The sequence below is a fragment of the Poecilia reticulata genome, linkage group LG7 (genome assembly GCF_000633615.1).
Source record: "Poecilia reticulata strain Guanapo linkage group LG7, Guppy_female_1.0+MT, whole genome shotgun sequence".
NCBI classification, from domain to species: Eukaryota; Metazoa; Chordata; class Actinopteri; order Cyprinodontiformes; family Poeciliidae; genus Poecilia; species Poecilia reticulata.
This window is the reverse complement of record NC_024337.1, coordinates 9,262,134-9,273,383: the sequence shown is the minus strand read 5'-3', so window position 1 is coordinate 9,273,383 and position 11,250 is coordinate 9,262,134. Positions and strand designations below refer to the sequence as shown.

General features: G+C 40.8%; 1 protein-coding gene across 1 annotated transcript; it reads left to right on the top strand.

Moving 5' to 3' along the window:
• The first annotated feature begins 702 nt into the window (after nt 1-702).
• On the top strand, nt 703-9,299 carry xpc (xeroderma pigmentosum, complementation group C). Its single transcript, XM_008413220.2, has 14 exons — nt 703-1,022; nt 1,936-2,241; nt 2,344-2,440; nt 3,511-3,595; nt 3,696-3,853; nt 4,021-4,141; nt 4,230-4,319; nt 4,850-5,701; nt 6,319-6,479; nt 7,153-7,234; nt 7,371-7,502; nt 8,053-8,222; nt 8,371-8,464; nt 8,644-9,299. The coding sequence occupies exons 1-14, from the start codon at nt 911-913 to the stop codon at nt 8,974-8,976; spliced, it is 2,793 nt and encodes a 930-aa protein (XP_008411442.1). The 5' UTR covers nt 703-910; the 3' UTR covers nt 8,977-9,299.
• The last annotated feature ends 1,951 nt before the right edge of the window (nt 9,300-11,250 follow it).

Below are 11,250 nucleotides of genomic sequence, written 5' to 3'. Positions count from 1 at the left end.
CCTGGCAGAGGCAGATTGTGGCTGCTCATGAAGTTGGGATTTCACACATTAACCAAAAAGCAACAGAATCACAGATGTTATGCATCTGTGGCAAACATAACATTTAGTTCCTGTTTTCAAGCATCTGTATTCCAAGAATTAGCTGATTCTATAGTACAACGTTTTCCTGATTAAATTTTAATGGTTTTGAGAACACTGTAACATCGCTCATGCTCTGGAGTGAGTGAAAGACATTCATAAATGAAGAAACTGAAGGACAAATAAAGAAAGCATGCATTTAAATAAAAGTAACAAATTAATCTCTGTTGCAGACTTAAAAAAAATAAGATGTCTAAAACCGAATTTTAGACATCTTTTTATTTCAGTTAATGTCAGTAAGAATCTCTTCAGTATTGGTGTCTACTGTTGAAAGTGCGATTTGATTATATTTAACAACAGCCTTGCACAAGGAAGAAGTTTTTCGTGATAGTTTTATGTAAAGTGAGGTGCAACACTGCCGCTTAGTGTTTGAATGAGACATTACAATTGAATACATAAGCTTGACTGTATTTAAGATACTTGGTACACATTTATACAATAATTTAAGAGACAATAATTTAAGGGTTAATATAGGCTGGTTCACTATAGAACTCCCGTGGTTTAGAAGAAGCAAATTCATCTCTTTCTGGAATTTATTTCCAGCGGAACAAAATGACGACTCTAGCGGAAATGATGTCACGGTCCGGCCCCCAAAACAGCAACCGGGGTCTCTGATGTTATGAAAACTCCTCAAAGAAATGTTGAGTAACTGCCTGCTCCTTCGGCGTTACACAAGATCACGTGGAGAGGTTAGTATCAGCTACTCTAGTAGTTGACCAAACAAAACCTCCAGGAAATAGTCTGGACTGAGAGAAGACACCAGGCGGGCGGCATGGCCAGGCGGGGAAAGTGTGCAGAGACGGAGGCCGATACAAAGAAGCCGAAGCAGGTGCTGAACGCAGCAGGCAGAGGAGCAAAGACGAGAGGCAGGAAGAAAGCTCCAGGTATTAAAAGTCAGGGATGCAAATCTGACGTGCTTTTTATCAGTAGTAGCTGTAGCTTTGCAAGGGTTGCTGCTGGCATCCAGAAAACGGTAATAGATATGTAAATCTGTATCTGAGATCATTGTTTCAGCAGCAGAGTGAGTAAATATTATTAATTTACCTCTAATTGACATCCAAAGTATATTTCCAGTTGTGCAGAACATTGTAACTTTCACATTCATTTTTGCAGGACATGAAGAAAACAGAGTTTGTTATTGCGATTTGATTGTTGTTGTTTTAAATCAAGCCCCCTACTTGTTGTAAATTAACATTTTTATTGAATCCCTCTTTATTGTGCACATGTGTTTATATTTTCACGCTGCTGGCATAAGCAGACAGTTTGAGCTTTCAGTGCAGGTGCGTGGATGAATGGTGTGCATGGTTACTGGAGTGGATCTGCTGTCCCACATGCACATCTGTGCTCCACTTCATCAAAACACAACGCACAATGCTTTACTTCAGTACGAAACATGAAAGATTGGAGTTTTATAGTCTAACTGGTCTGTCCATTGGTTTTATTTTAGTTTTTCTCCCCGGTTTTACAGCTTCACAAAGGTGTTGTTCAGATGTTCACACGCACTCATCGTACACATGGATTTTGTGTTCATTTTAGGTTTTTCAAAAGTAATTTAAACTCTGTTCAATGCAACAAATAATTTTGATACATTTGGAATACAAGTTTCGATCTGTTGCAATATTTTTTGAAGCCACCTTAAGATCCTTTTCAAAAACGTGTGAATTGGGGCCTTAAAAATGGATTAATCCAAAGAAAAATATCACATTTAATGAGCTTACTTGACAATCAGTTCAAATGTGTTTATTCTGATTGACACTGTACTTTATTTTTTATTGTCAATTTTTTTGGGGGGGCTAGAAAATGATCCCGCAGAAAAAGAGGAGAAGCTTGAGAGGAAGGTCAACCCCAAACCACGTATGCCTTCAAAACGTGCAGCGCAGAATAAATCCTCTCCAACCACCAACACCAGCTCTGACAGTAAAACCAGTAAGTACTTCCAGTCTCCGTCCAAGGAGGAGGTCAAAAGTGAAGACGACTTTGAGATGCCGACTGCTGCGCCACCCGTAGTTAAGAAGAGCACCAAGAAACCAGAGGAGGAAGAAGAAAAAGAGGAGGAGGAAGAGGATGATAGTGAGGATGAGGATGACTGGGAGGAAGTGGAAGGTAGGTGTGGAAATTCAGAGATTTGATGGTGTGAGCTGACGGTTGGAAAGGAATCTGAAAACACTGGGTTTGTTGTTGTGCGCGTGTGTGTGTGTGGATCAGAGCTGGCCGAGCCACTGGGTCCGGCTGAAACACCAGAACCCGTCCTGCCGTCTCAGCCTGTAGAGATCGAGATCGAGACCGCAGAAGTCAGAAAGCAGTGAGTAGACATGTGCAGGAACGATTAGAAATACTTCAAATATTTTTGCTTTAGTGTTATTTTTAATTCTAATTTATAACAAAATGATTACAACGTTGAAATAATAGTTTACACCCCTTTACCTCTCACCCCCAAAAACACTTACATGCAAGTCAATGGGTTCAAGAGGACACCGCTGTCCTCATGCCTGTTGAGGGGGTTTAAAGATGGATGATTTCATGAGCTTTGGGTTTTATAGCAAACATACAGATAATTACAAAAGTATTCTCACCCCATGGTCTTTTTCAAATCTTATTGTGTTAAAATATGGCCTGTAATAGACAAAATTAGTAAAATGAAATGTGGAAGGAAAACGATTCACGGTTTTCTGAAGCTTTCATAAACAAAGGTCTGAAAAGTGTGGAGTGCATTTGTATTCAACTCACCACCTCCAAATCCACACTTTGCTGAACCAGTTGGATTTGAGTCTTGACTTTGACTAGGACATTATAGTTCATAAATGAGCTTTGATGTGAAACTGTTAATCATAAGCATAGCCCTGACTGTATGTGCAGATGCCTTTTCCTGCTGAAAGGTGAACACTCACAACATAATCAGTCCAGGGGCCACAAATGTAACAAAACGTCCAAAAAACTGCAAAACATTCGAAACACTGAGTTCCTTTGAATCAAGGCTAAAAACCCACCTGTTTAGAGTAGTAAACAGAACATGGATCAGTGTGTTTGATGTGCATTGACTTGAGGATTTTGAGGATGGCATTGAAACAAAATGAAATGCTTGTTTCATAAATAGTGACACAGATTTTTTTTAATGATGTAACAGACTTTGAACTGCCTTGCTGCTGAAATGCGCTGTACCAATAAACTTGGCTTGATTTGACAAACGTCCTCTGGGCTGCACTTTGTACAGCCGTGCTCTAAACATTCTGAAGTCTCATACATTTTAAATTTAAACACAGGTGGTTACAGTTCTAGGTTTTTTAACCTTTATGACAGATATACAAACTGCAATATCTCCATTTTACATGACTGTGAGCTAAAAGCAAGTGTTTGTTTCTGACGTTCTGCTAGGAAGAAGAGGCAGGCGGAGTTTGAGACGTACCTCAGGCGAATGATGAAGCGGTTCAAGAAGGACCTGGTGATAGACACACACAAGGTGAAAACACCGTGCACATCTCTTTCCTCTCCTTTGGCCTCGTTTGTCGGCGCGGCGGGGGTGTCCGATCTTCACCGACCTCTGACCTCCGGTGTTTCAGGTCCACCTCCTGTGCCTTCTAGCTAACGGGATGTTCCGCAACAGGCTGTGCAGCGAACCGGACCTGCTGGCTGTCGCTCTGTCTCTGCTGCCCCCGCACTTCTGCACGGTGGCGAGGCAGCGCATTGACCAGAACTACCTCTCTGGACTCCTCAAGTGGTGTGTGTGAATGTGTTGAACTTTGAATTTTTTTTTTTTTTTTTTAAACCCAAAACTCTAAATGTCCTTAAACTCTGCCAATCATGTGAAGGTTTACATTGTAATCTTCAAAGTATTGTCGAGGATTGTATTTATTTTATCATATTCTACCTTTTTGCCCCTTTTAGGTTTAGCGCGACCTTCACCCTCGACCCCAGTCTTCCCACTGAGGAGCGTCCGGACCCTCAGGCTCTCCTGGAGAGACGACTGGGAAGCCTCTCAGCCAGAGACCATCAGGAGATGACTCATGTTGGTGTTTTTACCCCTGCCCAATGCAATCCATTTACAATAAATAATAGTTTCAGCATTAATTCCATGTATTTTGTTTTTCCTGCAGCTTTTCCTGTTGTTCCTGAGGTCTCTGCAGCTCTTCTGCCGACTGGTTCTTTCTCTGCACCCAGTTCCTTTCAAGCCTCCATCCTCAAAGGTGATAGATAGTATTTTGCTAACTTCATGTTGCTGGACGTGTTCTGCTTGGATGATTTCTTGATTCTGCAGGTCAGGCAGTAGCTACTGAGTGTAGCTACTGATATTGACCTCCATCTTTCAAAAGAATGCTTAAATAGTTGCTTTATTATAGGTTCATTATAGGAGCTACTTCTCATTGCAACGCTGGTAAAAACTTAGTTAAAGGGTTAAAAGAGGAGCCATGTTGTGATGACTTTCTGAAGGCAAAGTTTCAGGAAAAACAAGGAGTTTTTAAAGAGACAGAGCCCCAACTTCAAGGTGCTAAATTATGAAATCTGTCATATTTGATGGAGCATTTTGATAAGAAATGGATGTAAAACAGTTGATTTTGCGATTGATTTATTCTGTGTGGCTTGAAAACACATGATACTGCTCCTTTAACGTCAACATTAGCTTGATCTGAAACATTTAGGCGTGACAAAATGACTAAAGCTTGGAGAAAGCTTTAGAGGCATGACTGTAATAACCATAAATATCAAATTTTCCCAGTCCAAAGGGGCTAGAACATCAACTGGAGCCCCAGAACGTTGCCAGTCGAGCCAGGAAAGCTCCAAGAGCAACTCTCCTGAGGCAAAAGTTTCTCCAGGCACCAAGAGACCAGCTCAAGGTGAGAAAGTCAAAGGGAGCAGCGGAGGCAAGAAAGCAAAAAGGAAAGAAATGAAGGAGGAGAAAGAGGAGAAGCCCGTGTTATCTGGAGGCCAGAGACCAAAAAACTCCAAACGCCGCAGCGTCGCCTCAAAGGTCAGCTACAAAGAGGAGAGCAACAGTGAGGCAGATGAGGAAGAAGAAGAGGAAGCTAGTGACGCCGAGAAATATCAGGAATCCAGCGAGGACGATTTTGAATCCAGCACCAAACCTGAGAGAAAGAGGACAGGGAACAGAAAGAGCTCTGAGAAGACCTCAAGAACCCAAGGCGCTCGAAAGAGAAGAAGAACCGGCGGGAAAAACGAGGACGGTGAGTGGGAGGAGGGTAAAGAGGAGGATGATGAAGACGAAGGCGCTACGAGCAACAGAGTGAAGAGACGGAGCGGGCAGAGGAAAGACGGACCCGGAGCGGACGAGTGGTTGGAGGTCTACCTGGACAAATCGTCTGCATGGGTGTGCATAGACGTGGAGCACGGAGTCGGAGTTCCCCACCTCTGCTCGCAGAACGCCACCGCGCCGCTGACCTACGTGGTGGCAGTGGACGGAGACGGCTTCCTGAAGGACCTGGGCAGGAAGTATGACCCTACCTGGATGACGGCGTCCCGGAAGAGGCGGGTGGACGATGAGTGGTGGGAGGACACACTGGAGCCGTTCCTGGGCCCAGAGGACGAGCGGGACAAAAGGGAGGAGAAGGAGGTATGTCCAAACAATCGACTACAAACGCTTCATGAATTATTTTCTCAACCCTTTAGATTTTGTTGCTTTTTATTATTATTATTATTATTTTAATTATTTGCTCTTTGTAGTAAATCCAGTGCTTGTAAAACCATTTATTTCTCTTGAACTCCTGCGCTTTGGCTCAAACTGTGATGAGTATTATTGGGATTTCATGTGATAGATCAATACAGATGTGAACAACTGTGAACTGGAATGAAAATGATCCATAGTTTTCCAAAGATTTCTACTAATAGAAATCTGAAGTGTATTTGTTATTTCTGTTAAGCCCTTTTAAGTTTGATACCCATTAAATAACCAACCATAAGAACCAATCGCCATCAAAGTCACCTTGTTAGTAAATGGAGTCTGCTAATGTGTCATATAATCCAATTTTAAATCCAGCATTTCCTTAAAGACCAGCACTTCAAGAGGCGTGGCGTTACTGCAAACATTTGGCTAAATTATGTGTGATGTGGCAAATTAGGTTAATTGTGAATGATCTGAAAGGTTGTGTCAAGGAAAAGAAAATGCATGCTTTATGCGTTTACTCATAAATAAACTGTGTGTATTTTTGATCATTTCACCTCCCTTCCCAGCTCCAGAGCAAGCTGCTGAACAAACCTATGCCGACCTCCATAGCGGAGTATAAGAACCATCCTCTGTACGCCTTAAAGAGACACCTGCTGAAGTACGAGGCCCTCTATCCTCCCACAGCCGCCGTGCTCGGATACTGCAGAGGAGAACCGGTGTACTCCAGGTCAGTTCTACCCCTGTCCTTATTGATCTGGTACACAGATGTTGCACACATTTATACATTTACACCTTTAATGCTGCGGGGAGATCAGCTGTACTGAGCCAGGAGTTGGATATGAGTATCTAAAATGTTCGGTAGCCTGCAGAAGTTTTATGCAGTCGTTAGCAGTTTGGAGCTTAATTAGGTTTCCTTTTTTGCATAAAACCAAAAAACTGGATCATTTCTAAACAGGAACAAGCTTGTCGACTAGGGTTCTACTGTAAATATTGCCCTAAAGATGGAAGGATGTTTTTCTGTGACCACCTGATGGTGCTGGGCTGTTCTTAAAGTTGTTCTTCTCCATTTCTCAGTCCTCAGTTAATGTTACTTTAATATTGCACCTTTATTAGAAATACACCTAAAAGTTTTCAGTAAGGTGCTTTACAGAGCAAATACCCCAAATAGTAATAAAGAGAATATGATTATATTTAGACACATGTAGTATATATTTAAAAGAAAACCATAGGATATACTTTTAAAGACAAATTAGGGTAAAAGAGAAAAATAAAATAATTCATTTTCTGTCATCATCAGTCATGAGTGACTGCATCTGGTGGTTTCGCTTTGCCAGCATGAAAAGAATTTGAAAAATGGGGGAGGAAAAAAAAAAATAAAATTCTGTCCTCTTCTTTGTTAGAGATTGTGTGCACACCCTCCACTCCAGAGAAACCTGGCTGAAGGAAGCTAGAACCGTCCGACTTGGAGAGGAGCCGTACAAGGTGACACCACAGCTGAATCCTGTTGGCCTCTGAAGTTCGAGGAAGCCTTTAAATGAAAACACGGTTCTACTCTCGTGTTTTAAATATGTCCGAACGACATCTAGATACAACTTCTTTTTAATGTTTCTGTTATCAGATGGTGAAAGGCTTCTCCAACCGTTCCAGAAAGGCCAGGATGATGTCCGAGATGAAGAACGTGAATGACCTTCCTCTGTTTGGAGAATGGCAGACTGAAGAATACCAGCCACCCATAGCTGTGGATGGGAAGGTAGCTGCCTCAAAAAGAAACACACAGTTGTGCTCATATGTTTGCAAACCCTGATTTATTTATTTATTTATTTTTTGGTCACTCTTTTAAAGAACATGAAATTGCAACAAGGTGGGAAATTATTGGAAACAACAAAAATTTCCATCATATCTGCAAAGATGATTATTCAAGATGCAAAGAAGAACACTTAAAAGTTGCCCGCCTGTTTGCAATACGCACGATAAAGAGCCACTTGAAGAAAAGCCAATATTACGCTATAATTCACAGAGACACGTTTACGGGGGAACTTTACTGCCCATAAGTCAAGAGCACACATTTTCAATTTGAAAGCAGAGTTTCATTTCTTTGTTCTCAAAACTTGTAATGCTTGCACTCAAAACTTCTGCTCTCTTCCAGTTCCAGCCAATACAATGAAAGTGCTAAACTGTACATCTGTGAAATCCCATCAGCAGTGTGTCCTATCCCATTTAAAGAGGGCAAATTAACATAGAAACATGCAACATTTTCGGCACAGTTCTCTTGTCATTTACTCCCTCTGTGTCCCATTCAGGTCCCCCGTAATGATTACGGTAACGTCTACATGTTTAAAGCCTGTATGATCCCAGTGGGCTGCGTTCACCTGAGGCTGCCCAACCTGCACCGCGTGGCTAGGAAGCTGGACCTGGATGCTGCGCCCGCGGTCACAGGATTCGACTGCCACGGAGGATACTCACACGCTGTGTAAGACCCGACGGCGGGCTTGCACACGCTGCCACAACAGCAGCAGATGCTTTACTTTAACCTACAAGTTCCAGCTTTACCTTTTTGAATTTCCTCATCTTGTATTTGATCATTTAGTAAATGAATAATTGATTTCTCTGCGTTTCAGGACTGATGGTTACATAGTGTGTGAAGAGGATGAGGAGGTCCTCCGAGCTGCCTGGGTGGAAGAGCAGGAGATTCAGAAACAGAAGGAAAAAGAGGTGTGGATCTTTCTGGGGTTCGTTTTTACTGAGTGGAGGTTTTGAACTTCAGGTTTCCCACGAGGTCGAAATGAGCGGAAGATTCTGGGTGTCGGTTATTCCTCTGCGTAAATGTTTGATCCGACTGTGCATTTGTACTTCTATCTGAATGTGTAAACATCTTTCTTTCTGCCTCCCAGAAAAAGGAGAAGAGAGCGATCGCCAGCTGGACTCTGCTGGTGAAGGGACTCCTGATCAGAGAGAGGCTGAAGCAGCGCTACAGTCAGAGGAGCCAGGGCCTGGGGAGCCTCGCTCCCGGAGAGGAAGCTGGAGGTTTCTCCTCTGATGAGGACGGGGTCGAAGTGGATTCTCCCGCAGCCAAAACGGCATCTGAGACTCTGGTGCTGTCCTGGCCCCAAAACAGACAAGCAGAGGAGGACGCAGGTCCAGGCAAACAGAAGAAGAAGAAGACGACGACTAAGCGAGAGAAGAAGGGTCAAGAGAAACATTTATTTCCTTTTGAGAAAGTTTAAAGCTAGAAACCAAACATCAATGATTTTTTTGGTAAAAAAAAAAAAAAAGTGAATCAACAAAGCACTAAACTGAACACTTCCATAATTTTCTTGCTTTGGTAGCAGGATGTAATGCTTCTCAGGAGCTGATGCCACAAATTTGAGCAAGACTGAACAAAAAGCGGAGGCGAAGAAAGGAGAGGAATGTTTCTTTCCTCTGTGATGCTTTTTTTGTATTTGCTTGTTCACTTTACAATAGTCTGACGTTTGGAGCCAGCAGGAATGCACTTCTTAACAACCTTTCTGTAGAGAAAACAAACACAGTATGAATGTAAAAAAAAAAAGTGTCCTTCAGGTTAAAGTGTTCAAATCATCTCACTGCTGCTGGTTAGATGTGGCTGGTAGGTTTAGCATTTACTGTGTCTGTTGGTGAAGATGTGTGCAATACATTGCACATTATATTTTGTTGCAGCAGTATAATCTCACACTTAAGTATTTTCAGCATTTATAGAGATCTTTTACCTCCCGCAGCGTTTTTTTCTCGCTGTGCACAGCATCAAGATAAACCTGTGTCCTCCACCAAGTTGTTGTTTTAAACATTTTAATCGCAACTCTGTAGATATTGAAAAGTTCCAATAAGCTTTTTTTTTGTGCGGCTATTTCCTGACTTTTTGATCAACACATATGCCTTACTTGAATGTCTTCTCGTTTTTCCCCATTTCGAAGAGAAGAAAAGAGAAAAAGCCCTCTGTTTCGCAACATATTTAAACCCCAGAGGAGCAGGTTGTCATGGTTTGCTTATACTTCTGAATAATGCTATTTTAAATTAATTGTTAGAGATGTTAATAAATGTTGGATTGTATGCCCCCACTGAATCAGCTAAAAGGCTGCATTTCTTTAATTTTTCAGTGTGAGATTATACTGCTGTGGCATTAAAGAAATTTACTTAATGGCTTTTTAACACAAATTTCCCAATAATTGTACAATTTGCAGCCGATTATAATGTGTTGAAGATAATTACAGTGGTTGGTTGAATTGTATTGCTGGTTGTCTGCTGATCCACCAGTTGTTCTTTTTTTTTGTTTTCTATATAAATGAATCTGCAACAAAAACAAGACGATGGAAATTCAGGGAGGACCAAAAGTCCTGCTGTGTTTATTTAACCTCCGATTGTACAGATTTGTCCATTTTAACGCAATCACTGACATTTAGCATTGATGTGAATCGGTTTTGGTTTGTTAGGTGGAAAAGCACTTGATGATCAAAGAGCAGGCTGAGTTTTAAAGTTCAGAATGTCCTCCTCCTTTGAAAATGTCCTCTTGCTTATGTGCTCCATTCTTTCAAGGAATTTTTATTTTCAAACAGATTCCTTTGTGCCACTTTCCACATTTGTCTTTGTATTTTTTGTCACTTTTTCTCAACTTTAATTTCTACAATATTTTTGTACATGAGGTGACGGTAACTGTAATGAAACTAGTAATGTGTTTTTCTATGAAAAGTATTTTTGTAAGAAATGTTATGAGTAAAAAGCAAAATAACCAAAATAATTAATGAAGTCTCTTTTTTTTTCCCTAAGCATTTACAAGACAAACAGAGTTATCAAGTTTTAAACCTCTAAGCAAAGGGCAGATCTGAGATCATTTGACTTGAAGCAAAACCCTCTTGTGCAAACTGTACAAGAATATTGATTAGATTAGGCATCATAGATGTTGGAACATTTACTGCATATTTTCACTCCACACAAAGTCCTCATTTATTCTATTACTTTATTAATGCATTGATATAATAGTTGCCTAGTTGCAATTAACATTAAAATTTTCCTAGATAGATGCTAATTGAGTAATTTTTATGATCTTAAGATAAACTGAAGCAGGATTACAAATAATGATCTACAAACAGCATCCTGAAGTCTGTTATTGTTTCTTGATTCTCACACTTGTCTTGATGTCCATGTGTTGTGGTTTTATCTGTGTTTCTTCAAAGTTTCTTTATCAGGGGAGGCTGATTGGGAGGTATTTGTGTACAGTGAACTGACGGTTCCAGTACTTTCTGGTGAATTTTGCAGCTGATTCATTTATTAAAATAAATAAATTACTCATCTAGTGAATGTGAATATGAGAAACTTGAAATACACTTTAAACTTAGATTTGAAACTTCAATGTCTGGCTTCAACTTTTTTAGTTTTTTTTGTTTTACCCATTTTGTCAAGTTACAACTACAACACTCAATGCATTTTAGTAGCATTGAAAAGTGGAAGGAAAACTACTCTTGTTCTCTGTTGTTTACTATTTAAAA

Coding starts and splice junctions, on each gene's coding strand:
- xpc (XM_008413220.2), top strand. CDS start 911: ATGGCCAGGCGGGGAAAGTGTGCAGAGACGGAGGCCGATACAAAGAAG. Junction 1,023..1,935: donor AGGCAGGAAGAAAGCTCCAG/GTATTAAAAGTC, acceptor TGGGGGGGCTAG/AAAATGATCCCGCAGAAAAA. Junction 3,854..4,020: donor CTCTCTGGACTCCTCAAGTG/GTGTGTGTGAAT, acceptor TGCCCCTTTTAG/GTTTAGCGCGACCTTCACCC.